The 18836-nt window shown below is 36.6% G+C and overlaps 1 protein-coding gene across 1 annotated transcript in view; it reads right to left on the bottom strand.

Moving 5' to 3' along the window:
• Positions 1-18503, bottom strand: part of LOC111146675 (matrix metallopeptidase 16) — a 282832-nt gene extending 264329 nt beyond the window's left edge. Inside the window, exon 1 of the mRNA XM_022502329.1 lies at positions 18317-18503. Within this exon, the coding sequence (XP_022358037.1) occupies positions 18317-18448 (132 nt within the window). The 5' untranslated portion in view covers positions 18449-18503. The remainder of the gene's footprint in view (positions 1-18316) is intronic.
• Positions 18504-18836: the final 333 nt, after the last annotated feature.

Raw genomic sequence — 18836 nt, 5'->3', positions numbered from 1 at the left:
ATCCTATAGGAGAAAACACACCTTAATCCTAGCTTGTTCAGAGAAATGGAGGGATAATGACAAAAAAAAAAAAAAAAAAAGAAAAGAAAGGGGAAGAGAAAAAATAGCCAGGAAGGTCACTGTGTATATGCGGGGGGGTTGGGGTGGAGGGCAGTTGGAAATGCTGAAGGAAGGGGAAATGAGATAAAAGGGAAAAGTAGAAAAGAAAAAAAAAAAGAATAAATCAATTGAACTGCTTTAGACATCTATTGCTGAATTTCTGTTCAACATGCCTTCTCTTTCCTGAGGAAACTACTACTCCCCCACTCCAACTATCAGATTATACAGGAGCTGCCATTCATGGTCACACAAAGTATTTCCAGCTACAGGAATAGGCAAGTGATCCAAACTGGGTTAATGAGAAACTTTCTTTAGGGCTTTTCATAGCAGAGCTGGAAGTATAAGCATATGGGCCGAGGGAAGATATTTTCTCTAAGAAAAGTGATAAGGAAAAATGGTTGCCAGGTGATAGGAAACTGTATAAAATGGAAAATGACAATCTGCAACAAGAGAATGAAGCCAACCAACAAAGAGAAGCAGGAGTGAGGGTAAGACAGAAAACTCTGCAAAGGTCTCAGCTTTAAGATATCTGCTGCTGGGGGCGCCTGGGTGGCTCAGTGGTTAAAGCCTCTGCCTTCAGCTCAGGTCATGATCTCAGGGTCCTGGGATCGAGTCTCGCATCGGGCTCTCTGCTCAGCAGGGAGCCTGCCTCCTCCTCTCTCTCTGCCTACTCGTGATCTGTCTGTCAAATAAATTAAAAAAAAAAAAAAGATATCTGCTGCTGCTTGTTTGGTCAGCCCCTTCCCACGATCTCTGACCTACACCAGTATTTTCCAATTAACCTCCTATACTGGAGAAGGTGGTTCAAACTGGCTTTCTGTTGCATGAATCCAGAAGTTTTAAATGAAAGTCTTGAATGAAATGTCCAAATTTTATCACAAAATTAATCCATTCGTTGTTTCATTCAGAAGACAATTTTTGTCCACCCACCACTGTGATATTCCATGGAAATACCACGACTACTAAGTCAGAGATCCAAAATTTAAGGAAACTTTCAATGAAACTATAAAGAAACAGTAAAAGAAAAGCCACATTAAAACTGAGGGAAAAAATAGAGGATATTGATAATATAACAAATTTCAATATCTTGCCATGTTGGTCATGCTGTCTCACCATCAATCTTTAATTTAAAGACAGTATCTAAGATTTGAGAATTAATTATCCTGGATAAAGTGACTAGGATTTTAAATATTTTTAAGGTTAACTAACAATTGAAAACAAATGGGTATTCACCTCCCCTAATGTCAAAATAAAGACAACGTGCCTACTGTCACGATAATTACTTAATACTGTTCTAAAAGATCTAGTCAGTACAATTATCCAAAATAATGAGAGAAAACACGAGGTAAAATTATCTTTAAGTCTAAATAATATGACCATGTGTCCAGACTACTCAAGAGGCTCTACAGAAGGATTATATGATACAATATGATGATTCAACAAGGTGGGCATTTGATAATTAATATATAAAGGTCAATAGCTTTTCTTCTTGTTTTTTGGGGGGGAAATATCAAGGTTTGTTTTATTTTATTTTTTTTTAGAGAGAGAGTGAGTGGACGGGGGAGGGCAGATGGGGACAGAATCTCAAGCAGGTTCCACACTGAATGCACAGTGCAAGGCAGGGCTCAATCTCATGCCCTTGAGGTCATGACCTGAGCCAAAATCAAGGGTCTGATCCTTAACCAACTGAGTCACCCAGGTGTTCCTTATTTTACTTTTTAAATTATAGTTGACATATTACTTTCAGGTATACCCCTAGTGATGTGACAATTACTGTATATACATTAAAAAAAAGGTTCACCATAGAGGCGCCTGGGTGGCTCAGTGGGTTAAGCCTCTGCCTTCAGCTCAGGTCATGATCTCAGGGTCCTGGGATCGAGCCCTGCATTGGGCTCTCTGCTCCACAGGGAGCCTGACTCCACCGCTCTCTCTGTCTGCCTCTCTGCCTACTTGTGATCTCTGTCAAATAAATAAATAAAATCTTTAAAACAAACAAAAAAAGCTCACCATAATAAGTGTAGTTCTTTAAAAACAAATTGCTTGGTAAATGTAGTGGAAGTTCCCATTCTAAATAGCAACAAAAAAGGAAAAAATTAACTCCAAATTTACAGAAAACTACAAAACACTGCTGAAAGGAATAAGTTTGGTATTGTCCCAGGAAGATTTAAATATATCAGTGGGAAAAAACTGTATCCAAAAATAGGTTGAATTATTTGTGAAAATTAGTAGATGACAAAGGCAGTTTTTAAATCAGTGAGGATGGGGTGCCTATGTGGCTCAGCAGGTTAAAGCCTCTGCCTTCGGCTCAGGTATGATCCCAGGGTCCTGGGATCGAGCCCCACATTGGGCTCTCTGCTCAGCAGGGAGCCTGCATCCCCCCCCCACCCCCGTCTGCCTCTCTCCTACTTGTGATCTCTATCTGTCAAATAAGTAAATAAATCTTTAAAAAAAAAAAAAAATCAATGAGGATATTATAGATTAAATTACTGATCCCAACCTTTCCCTCCTCCTACATACACACTCTTGTGCTGGCCTCATCACAGGCAAGTGTATCCAAACTCCTTGACCTTGGGCCATGCTATGTAACCAACCTGCTTGGGCAAAAGAATGTGGTCAGAAGACACTGTGTGCTAGTTAAGAGGCTAAGACTTCAGAGGCATCATATGTGGCTGCTTGTCCTCAAATGCTTTTACCACCACCAAGGGAACATGTTCCAGTTTTCCTCTGGTTTTAAGACTACATGCAATACACACAGAAGAGTGGCCCTAGCCTAGCTGTGAAACACAGGTGCCCTGCACCACCCATGAATTCATCAGATCAAATCAAATCTGTCTTAAGGCATTGTATTTTATAGTTATTAGTCCATAAGAAAACCCAAGTGCTAAGAGAAAAGATGTATTGCTAAAGCTTCTGTTAACCAGTTTTGGGGAAAATGAGTTAGATTCCATTTTCTGTACCTGCACCAAAGTACTTTACTTAAAGATTTAAACCAAAAAAAGAAGAAGAAGAAGAAGAAGAAGAAGAAGAAGAAAGAAATGAGTGTTTTTAAAAACAGTTTTAAAATGCTGGCCATTTCTTAAAGCATGATACAAAACTAGAAGTCAAAATATAAATGACTAATTAATCTGAAAAAATAAATTAGCAAAACCAAAATATATCAACAAACTCATATTTTACATGGGATAGAGAATGGGTCAACTTAACACAAGTTGTTATAAATCAGTGAAAAAGAGAAGACAAAAGTAAAGAATGGCAGGAAAAGGAAACCTTTGCAATAAAAATGTAAGTGAATTAAAGTATTTTCAAAATGCTGAAAATTGGGACACCTAGGTGGCTCGGTTAAGCCGCTGCCTTCGGCTAAGGTCATGATCCCAGAGTCCTGGGATCGAGTCCCACATCGGGCTCCTTGCCAGCAGGCAGCCTGCTTCTCTCTCTGCCTCTGCCTGCCACTCTGCCTGCTTGTGCGTTCTCTCTCTCTGAGAAATAAATAAATAAATAGATAGATTAATAAGTAAATACTTTTTAAAAAAAGGGAAAAATTCTGAATATTGATATTCATTTAAATTTGTGTAAAATTATTTTTTCACCCAGCAGATTAGGGAAAATATCTTAAGTAATGGCAGGTGTGTGTGGAATCAACCGTGCTTAAGCTCAAAAAGTTGAAAACTTTTTTTTTTCTTAGATGGGGAGAGAGAAAGAGAGAGAGAGCATGCACACACACACCCGTGGGGAGGAAGGCGGCAGAGGAAAAGAGAGAATCTTAAGCAGGCCCCACGCCCAGATGCCGGGCTCTATCTCACAGCCCTGAGATCATAACCTGAGCCAAAATCAACAGTCCCACAACTTAACTGACTGAGCCACCAGGCACCCCAAGCACTGCTGAAAACTAGTAAACTGATGTATTTTGCGGGTAGCAATTTGGCAGAATTCACCAAAATTACAGATAAATATACAACCAATAAGAGAGCAACTACACTTCCAAAAATATTTGTTAAATAAACTCACACATGCTTAAGTAAGCATATGGTATTATTATTTATAATAGAAACAACCTTGAAAATAACCTATTTCCAGCAATAATAATGTTGTTAATTACCACATAAGTTATAAGATACCATACAAGTATGAAGTTGTTCTTTACATACTGATATGAAAAATTCTCCAAAGTGTATATTTATGTTAAAAAATACATAGAACATTTTAAATAACGTATTTCCATAAAACAGAAGAAAAGGAGAAATGAAGGGTATATATGTGTCTACAAAAATCTCTGGAAGTTATTCAAGTACAAGAAGAAAAGAAAACCAGAATGCTATTTAAATGAATGAAACCTATAGCCCTTAGGCAGATGGCTGTCTTCAACCAAAAGACTCTGTAAATCTTGCCATTCCTAATATGATGCTTTACTAGAAGACTCATTTTTCCTGGTAAATGCAGAAGTGAATGATGGACTGTTTAATATTCGGAGGTCTACATTTCCTCTCCTCCTAAGAAAGATGTAATCTAGATAGACAGTACATGTATCAATGAAAGACTGAAGAAAGTCGTTATTTTCCCTGTTCTTACCCTGCCAATTACCAATGTGTAGGTGTTCAGCAAGAGAAAATCCATAAAATTTTCACATCTCTTAAGTCAGTTCTTCATGGGTCTTCAATACTGTACTTGTTAGAGCAATAAACATGATCTGATTTTAATGTAAGTTAGAAATTCAAATTGTTATATGATTATGCACTCTTAGGGTTTTCATGCTAATGGATGCAAAAGTTGATAGCATATCAACATTCTTCTCATCTGTATAGCTAAAAGAGCGATTGAAATGAATCAAGATGTCCAGTGAAATACAAGTAAAACTGTTTTTGCTCTTTCCTGGAAACTGTCTTGGGGCAGTTGCCATTTATTAATAGTGATAGCTACAATTGAAGTCACTGAACTAAAACAAAGTTATTTTCCTTTATATTTATTTCCCTAGCTATTTGGATACACATTTCTGAAAAAAAAAAAAAGTAACCAACTTTTTTAATGTCAAGCCAATGGGTACTTAAATAAGTGTTACACCAGTGAAGGAAGATATAAAGTACTTATTTATACCAGATATACTAATGTAACATAATGGAGATGGTGAGAAAAAAATCTGGAAGTCCTAGCTCCTTACCAGTTAACCACTGATCATTAAACACATCTTTGATTATTAGAAGCTAATATTTTTAATAAAGTAACTGAAGCAAATGTAAGGTACAAGTACCATATTTTCACCCAATAAGGGCTAAATGAGTTAGGGGAGGTAACAACTATCGAAATGGGTCAGAAAATATCACTTAAACTAGAAACACCTATGCAAAGGGATGATGTAATCCATTCAATCCTTCAGCACATATCTACTGAGCTCTGTACTTTTCTTAGGGCAGTGTTAGGCTCATGAATTATAGTGGTGACCATAGCGGATATACTGTCTCATCATAAAGTTATAATTTACTGTGAGAGTCAGACATGAATCTATTACACAAGAACCTTGTACAACAGGTTTTTGGCACATGCATTTAATTTACCAAATTTAGCCATATGCTCCAGGGAAACAGAAAAATTATTTAGTTCCAATCCCCTTAAATTTCTCCTCCAGCAAATATAATTTTGGCCTATATGATTCCAGAGACAGGAAGACCAAAACTCAAAGGCAGAGAGAAACAAAAGATGTTGATACTCGGCTCCTGAGAGTCCATGTGCCAAGTTTTAGCAATTAATGAGCTATTAAATGGATTTTCAACAGTAATGTTAAAAGTGAGCCTTTTGTCTTACATACATACCTCAGTATGCAACTTTGAGGTAAGATAAAACACTCTGTGATTACAATTATGAAAGGTACTTTGAAGAATAAGTAGTAGAGAAGGTTATTATCAAAGCATAATGGGCTCATTTTCTGGTGGGGGTGCAGATGGGGATTACAGATAATATTTGCTGGTTACTAAGGGATGAGTACAGGGGTAGAAAAGAAATGAAGGATTTAAGCATTCTAATGAAGACACTAAAGTACATGGATCTTGATATATCCAGGAGGAAAAGAGAAAACAATACCTGCTCGAACAATGGTTCTCAGAGTTTGGTCCAGGAACCCCTGGGGGTCCTAAAACTCTTACAGGAATCCAGCAGGGCAAAATTATTTTAATGATGCTATTTGTCTTTTCACTCTCATTTACTTGCAATTGGCAGTGCAGTTTACCACAGGCTACATGAGTTATAGTATTTTAAGTGTGAATACAGAAATAAATACGAAAGTCCAACTATATTTTGTTAAGCCAGATATTAAAGGTCTTTGAAAAAATAGAAGACAATGTCTTTTTTACTATTGTTACTTTGTAAAGTTTATTTTTCATAAAACTTTCTGTTTATCACTCATTTTAACAATTTGATTATGGTGTGTCTTGGTTTAGTTTCCTTCATGATCCTTACACTTGGGATTCCCTGAGACTCTTTGATCCATGAGCTTACAGATTTTCTAAAAAATTAGGTAAAGCTATAGCCATTATGTCTCCAAATAATCTTTCTGCCCTGTTCAGGGACTCAGATTACACATATATTAGGCCACCTGAAGTTGTCCCATATATCCCACGTTCCACTTTATAAATGTTCTTCTCTCCCTGTGTTTCATGCTGGGTAACTTATATTGCTGACTTCAAGTTTACTTTTTTTTTTTTTCTTCAGTAATGTCAAATCTGTTATAAATTTCAAGTGTGTCTTTAACGTCACATATTGTGGTTTCAATCTCTACAAATTCGAGTCTTTTTCAATATCTTCCATGTCTCAAGTTTTTGAACAAAGAATACAGTTACAACAACTGCTTTCATAGTCTTATCTGCTAATTCCAACATCTGTGTCACTTCTGGATCAGTTTAGATAGACACTGCTCCTCATTATGAGTTGTGTTTTTCTGCTTCTTTACATGCTTGGTGATTTTTTTTTTTTTTAATTGAATGCCAGGCATTGTGAATTTTAAACTGTTGAGTACTGCGTATTTTTGTTTTCCTGCATATCTTATTGAGCTTTGTTGTGGGAAGCAATTAAGTCACTTAGAAATAGTTCAATCCTTTCAGATCTTGCTTTTAAGACTTTTAAAGCAGAACTAAAGCAGTATTCAGTCCAGGACTTTGTTCCCACTACCGGAGCAGGACAGTTCTGAGTACTCTACCCTCTGTCCTGTAAAGAATGAGGTTTCCAAGTATGGCTGATGGGAATGGGCACTATCCCCAGCCCTATGTGAGCACCAAGCACTGTCTCTATTGATTCCTTCAGCTGCTTCTTTCACTGTCCCCTAGTTGCTACTTCACAGGAATGAGTAGATCAGTTGTCAACTAAATATATAAGGGAACTCTCTACAGACCCGCCAATGCTCCTTGCTCTGTGTAGCTCTCTCTTTTCCGGAATTCTGACCTGTGAATTCTAGCCACCTTGGTCTCCTCCTACCCCCAGCTCCATCCCTAACACAGGAGCCTGCCTGGCTCAACCTGGTTCTGCATTCCCTGTACTGCTGTCCGGAAACCCTGTCTAGGTGGTCAACTGAGGCAATTTTAGGGTTCACTCTGTTTGTTTACCATCTCTTAGGGACGACATCCCTTCATTATCTGATGTCCAATGACTTGAAAACCATTTCTTCCCTATAGTTTCGTTATTTCACAAGGTAGAGTAAATTAAGAGCCTGTTATTTATCTTGCCCCATTATCCCTTACCTCTTTAATCTTACAACAACCCATGAGTTGGGTACTATTATCTGTACTTTACATATGAAGAAATTGGAGCACATGGTCAATGACCTGGCTCACTCAAGTTCACTGAGCTTGTAGGGATACAGCTAAGATTTTTAAGCATATCTTCACAGGTTCTTGCACATAGCCATTATGATATACTGCCTCTAGAGGAGGTAAGAAACAGCTGGATGACTTTTAACACTGAGAAATGTTCTAAAATCAGCTAGATTCTTACCTTTGTAAATGGGTTTAGAAACAGTTCTCCTTGAAAGGCTAATGAATGAACTAAGTGAACCTGAAAGCTATACACAGCAATGATCTTAAGGACTAAAGATTTTTTTTTTCAGCCTTTGGTCAACCACCAAGTTGAATTTCCATTCCCTTCACATCAAAGACAATAACCGGATATCAGGTCTATTCTCAAAGAGTGAGAAGGTGCTCACTAATTTCTGAAGCATGGATCCATGTCAAAATTAACCTATCTCTGAGAAAGTTCTCATTTATATTATAACTAAATATATTAGAAGTAATATAATAAACTGGTTTCCTTATAGCTTCTATCCAATTGATGCAATATATAAAAATAACAAATTCGAAAACTCTTAGAACATGCCAGATAGTCACTGTATACATACACATTCTTCCCCTCAGGGCACAAGAACACAGACCTGACACAGGTTTTCCTTTATATTTTCTCCAGTGTTCTATTCTTTTCATCTTGGAATGTAATCACATCTTCCTGAAACTTTTGAAAATCACATTTAAAGAAAAACTGCAACATGGCAAATAGTTGAGAAAGGAAATACCATGATAAATTTGAAATTATGTCACTTTAAATATTACATGTAATTAAACATAGGTTAGCAACTTTCTAATAAGCAAAAAATCATAAGGAGTATTCAAGAGGAAAACTACTGAGCACACATATTCGATCTTGAATCAACAAATCAAATCAACAGCAGCCCATTCAGTTTTTTACTCCAGGCAAGACTCTATGCTAGGGTAGACCTAGCATTTTCATGATACATATTAATTATCTCTTTTCAGTTTGAAATACAAAAGATGTGAACCATGGAACTAGATCACACGGTCTTATTGGGAAATTGGAAATTCTTGCCTCTATTTGGTTAAGAGCCTGGGCTCTGCAGCCAACTTTTCTGCTTTGATTCTGGGCTACTCCACTGTGGGAGGAGCAGAGCTATGTGGCCTTAGGAAGTTCCTCAACCTCTTGGTGTCTCAGATTCCTCATTTGTGAAAGAGAAACAGCAGTGTTAACTCACAAGATTGTAATGAAATTTCAATGAGTTGATATATATGAAGCACGTAGAACATAATCAGGCCCTCAGCAAATGTGCAACCAGTGTTAGTTAACACTGTTTTTATTATTAAAAGAAGGTATTCAATAAAACCAATTCTATATATCTTTGTTTTATTGGTTATTTGGATCTTGTCTAATTAGAATATAATGCCAGCTCATAATTGTTTCTAAACTCTGGTCATCTCATTGGTAGGAATGAAGGCACTGAGATACACCCTATTCTTATTTAAGGAGATTGCCTGGCATTTTCTCAGTGCTATAATTACATAACCTGTGCTACAGACAAACAGTAAAGATCACAAATCAATTTCATGAATGGTCAAAATAAGGCAAAGACTGCTTAAGTGATTTGCTTGAGTCACCCATGGAACAATTTCACTCAATCCACACGCAGGAGTAAATCAGTAAGTTATATGAATAAAGTTGTTACAGTATTTTTTTTTTTAAAGATTTTGTTTATTTATTTGACAGAGAGAGAGAGATCACAAGTAGACAGAGAGGCAGGCAGAGAGAGGGGTAGGAGAGAAGCAGGCTCCCCACTGAGCAGAAAACCCAACGTGGGGTTCGATCCCAGGACCATGAGATCATGACCTGAGCTGAAGGCAGAGGCTTAACCCACTGAGCCACCCAGGCACCCGAGTTGTTACAGTATGAAAACACCCAGACAGCTAAAACGGTTTTATCTGTAACCGCGAGTGAGTTTTTATAAACTTGTTCTCAATTTCATACAAATCATTGAGTATACATTTGATTCCAGAAGTCATTTGAATCTATTCTCACTTCTTCATAAAGAAACAAGGGAGGGATGCAAACCTGGCTTTTTGTAAAATTTTACCTGATTTTCAAGCCTAAAGGCCTGTAAGTCGAATCTCAAATAGGAAGTCCCTCCAGACCCCAGACTAGAAGAAACAAGTAGGACCACGAGGAGGAACTGCCTAGCAATTGTTTAAAGTAAAGAGGGAATTAAGGCACAGCCATTAGAAACCCAAAATAAGTTCAAATATCTAATCAGTATAAACAATGAGAAACTATTAACACATGGTATGAATTCAACTGTGGAAGTTCCTATGGAAAAAAATGCCTCCACTGACATCACTCAGGGTCTGACTCTGCATTAGCCGGTGCTGAGGCACAAGCTTGCATTCCACTGACATCACCTCAGGTGCGTGCAATTTGGGGACGTGAAATAAAGTTCATAAAAGTATCCAGCTTCCCTTAAAAAGAAGCAGTTTATTCCCCCTTAAGTGTGACTAAAACAAATACTGTAAAATTCCATTCCAGTGAGCAGTTTATTTGGGTTTATTTGGTCATCTGAATACATCACTCCAAGGACTATTTCTCCATTACTGTGGGGCCATGTTTTACTTCATTTACCCGTATTTCATTTAACTGACTAGATTAAGAAACATTTAAAAAATCTGAATGATGCTTACAAGGAAATTATAATATCTTAATTAAATGTTGGTGTGCCCTTGCATTAGTGGTTGCCTTTTTTTATCCTCCCTCCTTCTACCAGAGGTCACAATATAAACTGCTCAACTGAAAACATGTCTGAGGTTCCTATTTAAAGAAAAAACAGCTTCAGACTTTTGTGACTCATTTCGTACATATTTTTAAAAAATAGGTAAAACCTGTATTTTAAAATCTGCTTTCGTTGAAAAACATGTATTCAACAAAGGCCTATGGTAAACATTAAAAATAAGATAAGTTTAGTCTCAAAAGCTTTTAAAATTGGATTTTTGCTACATGTAACTTGAAAGGCACGATCCAATTAAATTTAGCCCACCTCTCATCTGTTAAGACTACAATATCTCACTAGACATTTTAGTTAAAATGAGAATTTCAAAAGCACCTGTAGTCACTATAATGTATAGTTTGTGACCTACTCTACACATAAAAGCAAGGGATATATAACGCAGTCCTGCATTAAAACATTCTTGGCCAAGCAGTCATGCCCAGAACTCCCGGCTTCCCTGAAAAGTGCTAATTTCCTTCTTAGTTCATCAAATATGTAATCACGGGTGCCAACTGGCTCTCAGTAAGCCCATCTCACATCTTAAATCATAAACCATGTGTTCATTGATTTCTTAAACTCTCTATGATTGGTTATGATTCATTTTAAGGCATGTGATTGCACCTAGTGTCCTTGATTTTAAACCAAATTCTTCTACTCTATTGGAGTCTTTAAGCAGCTCAATAGCTCCCTCTAGCCTCCTTTTGTATACTACACCCGCAGATCACATTTAATCAAAGGTCAGGGGGCCATAGTGGGATTATTCTTATTCCCTTGGCTAAACTTCTATTAAGAGGCTCATCAACATATTCCACTGATCCAAACCCAAGGATGCACAATGCCAAACGACTGTGGTGAAACACTAAGACAAAGAACATCCATTCAGAGTGCTAAACGACAGGAAGCAACAATCAAATACGGTTTTAGTAATAACCTCAAAATCTATAAATAACTTTCCCATGAAAAAGAAAAAGGCGGCAAATAAAAAATTGAGTATCACACATATTATTACTTAGTATTTTATCCTTAGAGCATGGAATATTTTTACTGTTCACATAAGCTGCATATTTTATAAAACAAATGGAATCTGATTTTTCACATTCAAAATCAGATGTGTTATGAAGAATTAAAAATAACCCTCAAAGAGCCATGTGCCAAAATTATTTCCCACAATGGGTGAAAGGGATAGACAGTGTAAGCACTTCATTTCACTACAAAATACATGTATATGTATTTTTTGATAATAGATAGATTTGAATTTTGAGACCCTCTCCCACCACAAAAAAACCAACAAATTTTGGTATTATTTCACCTTGCCTTTTTAAGATCAAAGTGCCAACTTATAGATGATATAGGTTTTTCAAAATAACATCAATCCATGTTTTTAACATTAAATTTTTAAAGTATGTTACCTTGGTCAAAAATTGATTTTAAAATTACATGTAATTTGCTGCCAATGTTTTTATTACTCAGCAGAAGGCTAGGATTATTTTCAAAATGGAACAGCCTGTGTCATTACAGATGATAACAAATGCTAGCAATAAGCTGCCCATTCTGTATGTCTTCATGATATCCACTTCAGAAAAAAATTTTTTTTAAAACAAAAAATCTGAACACTCTACCTTTGGCATCTAGTTGCCCCCATATTTATATGGTAAATATGTACGATTTTCCTCTGTCTATACAAATTAAAGATTGGAGGCTGAATACAATAGAATTTCAAATTTGGAAATGTCTTTGATGATCGTTTCAATTAATTTTTGTCTTTGCAGATGCAGGCATTAAAGAAATGACTTGTCCAAGATCAAAGCTATATTAGTACAAGAATCAGTTAAAGCCTGCATTCCTTGACCTCTGGCCTAGTAGGGCTCCATCACATTATATTGTTAATTACCTTTTATTCTCAGTGTTACAAGAAGATCTTTGCTGCTTAAAAATGTCTTTGTCATTGTGGAAAACACTTTAATATCTCTTTCTGCCCATCACCCTCCTTCCTCTATTAATTAAAAAAAGACTTTTATGTTCTGGATTAGGGGTAGAACAAAGACCTGGCCCAAGTAATATACTGAATCCCACTACTGTAGATAGGAAGCACATGGACCTTGAGCCAATTAAAATAAACAAGCCCACTGAATCATAAGGCCTATTTATTTTCCATGGTATTACAAGATGAACAGATTTCTGTAAACTCAGTCTTGTAAAAGAAGGTGTGAGCTGAACTTGACATTCTATGATAGTAACAGATGACAAGACAAAATGTGCAAATCATATTCCTAAGCTAAACTGTCTAAGAAAAGCCCAAGGGAAGAAAATGTACTAATGTTAGTGGTTGATATTCAGTATATTACACTTTTTAAAAATGAAAAAGGTATTAAAATAAAATCTTCCTGGACCAGCTGGTATGTCCTAACCTGATAGACTTTTACGTAATTAAATGCTATCATGATAATTTACATTTGTATCAGCATCTTTTTTTTTTTTTACTACTAATAATGATATTTTAAAAGTACTGAATGTTTAACTAGGTGAAGGTATGTTCCTATCTATCCATCTATCTAATACTATATACATGTATTCATTTAATCATCAAAACATTCTATGACACAGGTACTATTAATATCCCCATTTTACAGATACGTACAGTAAGCCTCAGAGATTAATGAACTTGTCCATTATTAACTTCGCAAGTAAAAGAGATGGGATTAGAATCCAGCGATCTGGAGCCAGAATATGTGATCTTAATCATTATATTACTCCATATAATAAAAAACAATTTGATGGATGTAATTATATTCACAGATACTAAATTGTGACAGAAAGTAACATGAAAAGCGACTTTCTCAACTTGCATATTCATGCTGAAGGATCAGAAATTTCCTGAAGGAGCATAATGAAATCTTTTCCTTTTGACTTTGAACAAGTTTAAGTAATTGATTCAAATGTCCAATGGCTTTTTTTTTTTTTTTTTTTTTTTGGTCCTGAAATAATTCCAAATGGTCATTTACAAAATATTCTAAACAGGTACATTTTGAGTAGTTGGGGTAGGTCAGGCAGTAAAATAAATTGACATAAAATAATTGATTAATGCAACTTCAGAGAAAAAAATTATACCACTAAACAAGAACCTTAAAATTTTATGTTCATAACCTAAAATAGCATGAATAAGAAAAAGTAAAAACTTTAGATCACTTTTAACCTGACTCCAGAGATTAAAAAAGCTGTTACTGAATCCAACACTATCCTTACTTGATGGGGAAGAAGACCCTGAGAGAGGAAACCCAACTCTATAGGAAAGAATAGACTTAGAAAATTGTTCTTTGTAGTTTTTTCAGGGGTAGTAAGAGACAATCTCCCTTGCTGTCCTACGCTCACCAGCAAGAGTTTCACGAATAATCCTAGATTGGGGAATTTGACCAGGCAACTCCGAACAGAGAAAAACATCAAGGGACACACAGGAGAACCTGAGGGCTACTGAGTGTTCTGGTCTCCTGGTCATAATTTTTGGTCCTTATGAGCATTCCAAATGGCCAGCACACCTGGGATGTCTTGAAAAGCTTGGAATTTGCAGTAAATAAAAACCTTCATGAATCAGTCACACAGCCCCTGTTCCTGCCCAGTAAAAACTGCTACACTGAGAATTATGGGATGTAATCAAAACAGTCCCTTACTCAAGGGGGCTGACCAGATCAGTGTCAACAACCTTCCATGAGCAAATGAAATAAGGCATGTTGATTATTCTGACTTTCAAGTAGATTCAGATAAACCTGATAAAGGTGAATAAAATATGAAACCAGTTAAAGAAACATACTGCAAGGTAGGAAATGGTTACACTCATGATACATAGTATTTGTCATGAAATATCTTCTTTAAAAAATCTAAAATCTCTCTTCTTTTGTGAATGAAAAACAACAAAATCAATTTTTGCTTTATCAAGAATTTTTGTCACAAAAAAGTAATCATCTTCTTAAGCTTTGATATGGCCATCATTCAGAATATCACATTTTTATTTTACCATTAAATTGGCTTAAAATAATTTTTCTCATTAGAAATGTGTGTGATACTTTAAGAAACAATAAGGAATATGTGGCTCATATATTTAACATTTGGCAAACTATCAAAGGTGATGATGAATGTTACTACCCTCATGAACTATATATATATATATATATATATATATATTTTTTTTTTTTTTTTAAACTAGGCTCCATGCCCAGAGTGGAGCCCAATGTGGGGCTCAAATTCGGGACCCTGAGATCAGTACTTGGGCTGAGACCAAGAGTTGGACACAACCCATTGAGCCACTCAGGTGCCCCTCATGAACTATAGTCTATCTCAAATTTCATAACAATAATGCTTGCAATGTCCAAAAACCCCACAAAAATTAAAAAATAAAGAGCTCCAGGATCATGGAAATTCCTCTAAGAAGACCATTATTTTAGAGACAATATGATTTTTTAGAGCACAGAGATTCAATCCTGATTCTTTGTTAACAATTTAGCGTCATCTGACCAATGAACACTTCTGATTCAGACTGCTGTCCAATGATAGCAGTCTTTGACTTTTAGTTAATGTTAATGTCATGGTAATGACTACACACCAAAAGGCCCATTCCCCAAAAATGCATCCTATAGAGTATAAAAATCTTTAAACAAATATACACTGAAAATTTGGCATTAAAAATAGTGTTCTTCCTAAAATATATAAGGAGAAGAATGAATTGAATCTCTTCTATAGTACTACTTCTGGTAGTTTCTGACACTTTCTTAGCTGTTGAGATATTTCTTTTTGCTTCTTAAAAACAAAAATAAACAAAATGTACTCTTACTATAACAAGCTTTCATCAGCATATTAAAAAATAGCTCCTATTCTGATAACTGAAAATTACAAATGCTTATATTCTTAAGAATAAGGTAGGAAAGAGTTAACATGAATATTTCTACTCAATGCCCACACCTCCAGGGGGAAAATGTTTTTGAACCTTAAATTATAGGGATGAAAAGTAGAAGGGTCCCACCAATTGTGAAGTTCAGTGAGGAATAAAACATTGTAATCTCAGCTGTCAGCTTAAAAAGCATCTCTCAGAAGCTTCGTTCCAACTATAATAACTTGGTGTGCTTATTGGAAAAAAAAATTTATGATCATGTGAGCTTCATGCATGATTGATACCATTACTGTTTATTTTAAGACTGTCCTTGAGAATCAATCAAATAAGCATTCCCAGTGTATGTTTTGCAACCAAGAATGAAGAACACAGTATAAGTGCTTTTCTGGAGAATATGTGATAGATATTCTTCCTATTAGAGCTTCCTACCAAAAAGAAATATCTAATAAAGGTGAATCAGGCAGAAATTCATGTTGGAAAATATCCTGTCATTCCATGTTCTTCATAGTATGTTGAATTAACAAGCAGCTACTCTTATGATTAAAAAGAGAAAGATAGAGGTTATCATTATACATAAGGAAGTACATAAACCCAACTAAGGATATGCTCAAGTGCTTAAAAAAACTAATTGGAAATAATACAAACTATGAAGCATAATCTAATCTAAGTCATTAGGAAATCTCCATTGTAACAAATAAGGTTTGTAAGGTCTCAAATGGCACTAGCCCCTTATCATTCATAATTAAATATTTGCATCGTGTAATAAATATGGATGACATAACTTAAATACTCTAAAAAAAATAACTCTTTTTCCATGAAGCATTTTTTTCACATACATATTAAAGAAGGGATCATGTATATTTGAAGTGAAATCTCTTTTTGAGTAAAATCAACTTTTCTTGCATAATAATATCTGACTGAACTGAGCAATTCAAACTATAAAGAAATACAATAAAATGTATGTCTAGTCTCAAAAAGAAGACCTAATAATCATCCAAACACTGATGCTATCCCAACAATCTCTGAAAGCAAATCTAAGACTTTACTAAAGCAAGTAGCCATCAATCCAGACTTTCCCTTCTGCTTCATAGTGAGCAAAATAAAACCAAGCACTTACTTTTACCCACCTTCCCCATGCCCCACCTTACCGCCATCACTTTACTACCATCAAACTGAAGTAAGTCCCTTAGCTTACAATATAAACAACAGCTTGCCATTTTCATTCCTTCAGTCTATGAACTAATTACTCCTTCATTTCAATATTAAAACATCTTTTGATTTTAGTATTAGATAGAAAAATCCATCCGTGGCATAGAACTCTAAAAGTTCAAATTTGCTATCAAGAGAAGTCTGGACTTTCGGCCCCTTTGCATCTCTCTTTTTATTCAGAAAACCAAAGTTGTATTTTTCAAAAGGTTAAACAGTTCTGGTTTTCAAAATGGGGTTTTTGTGTAATACAATCATACTTAACATCTGTAAACTTTTTAAACTCTTGATAATGGCTCTTACTTTTTCAAATACTTTCTCTACCAACCATCACTTATTACATGTAGTCCTAAGAACAGTTTATATAAACAGTTATATATTCAGAATATGGCCTCACACATGGCCTTTATTATGCACACTTTGTATATAAATCTGTTACATGAAACATGTTTAAATGCTGTGCAACAGGTCCTGCTATTGTGTAAACACACACTCCCAGCAAAATGACAGTAAGCTTTAAAAAATCAACAATGTTTTAAAAATCACATTATTCTTCAGAGATTTAATTGTAATTCTTTTGAGATGTCAGAAGACAGAAGATTTCATCAAAAGGAGTATATTTTACTAAAACCTTTTAACTGTCTTTGTATTCCACTGTGTATGTTATAAACTGGAGTTAGAGCCCAGGTGTATACACACTTTCATTGATTTACTGCACATTACTGGCTTTAGTGCTGAGTTGATGACAGGAAGAGTACTTTGGCAGAGGTCTGACAAGTCCTTATCCTCAAGTTCCCTTCTGCTTTATGTCTGTCTGTTCCCAAATCTATCAAAGTAAAGCAAATGACAGACTAAAGCCTCTCAGTTTTGCCAGGGGAGTGTGAAATCAGATTAAAAACACACCTCGCAACTATTACATTGGGCCACGTTTTATTTTCAGTTGGTGGGGGAGGGGAAGAGAAGACACTTTAAAAGAGATGGATTTCATGTTCTCTGTAGTCAGATCTAGCTGCAGTATATTAAGTTATGTCTAAATGAGAAAAAGACTGTCTAGTCAAGTGTTTTATCACAAAGTAATGTTATTAAACATATCAAGTATTCCCACGCTCTCCTCTAGATTCTTTGATTTTTAACCTCCTTTGTTAGGCACAGAACACGGGGAGAAAGATTTCAGGAACAATACCAAGGAAGCACATGATGCCAAGCAATGAATTCTGTATTTCCTGAACGGTTTATTCATCATACACTCAAACTGCTTTTTTTAAAGCCACACGTTTGCTGTATGTAGGACTTCGCCTCTTCCCTGGGTGACAAGCATGGACCGGCTACCAATGTATCTCCGAGCGCGCAGCATCGTGCTTTGTGCTGCTGGGGATAACGGATTCTCAGTCTCGCGCGCATCCATCACCTAAGACACAGGGAAACTCAACCAGGGTCTCGGCGGCTGCAAAGGAAACAATGTGTAGAGACCCAGGCTGCTCTGACCAGATCCCAGGAGTGAACGAAATGTTTCAGGGAGCAGCCCAGGCAAGCGAGAAGGAAGAAGGCTCTCATACTCTTACCTCCACATTGAAATACTGCTCCGTTCCGCAGACGGTAGCACATAAAATCCAAAGCAAGGTTTGCAAGAAAAATACCCCCGAATGATGCACGAAATCCAACCGTCTTCCAGTGCTGAATGTGAGTAAGATCATAGTGAACTGTGCTTCAATGGATGGACGAGCTCCCCTTCGTTTTCTCTCTCTCTCCCTCCCTCCCTGGTTTCCTTTCAAAAAAAAGTCCTCCGGGTGGGTAAGGAGCCTGCAGGTTCACCCACAGCCGGGCAAGGAGAGGAGACTGAGGGCCCAGCACTCAGCAGCCCCCGAGAAACGGCGGCGGAGGCAGGGTCAGCAGCAACCTGCATTCACCATCCTCGGGGGCCCGTCACTGGGAACGTGGCGCCCAAGTTCACCGGCGGTTCCGGCTCAAAGCGCCGAGTCGCAGCCGCAGCAGCAGCCGCCGCCGCCGCCGCCGCCGCCACCTCCAGCCCGTGCGTCCTGGTCTTCCTCCTCCTCCTTCTCCTCCTCCTCCTCCACCGCCCAC

Source organism: Enhydra lutris, unplaced genomic scaffold (assembly GCF_002288905.1).
Source record: "Enhydra lutris kenyoni isolate GAN:26980312 unplaced genomic scaffold, ASM228890v2 scaffoldscaffold14, whole genome shotgun sequence".
NCBI classification, from domain to species: domain Eukaryota; kingdom Metazoa; phylum Chordata; class Mammalia; order Carnivora; family Mustelidae; genus Enhydra; species Enhydra lutris.
This window is presented reverse-complemented; position numbering and strand designations above follow the sequence as displayed.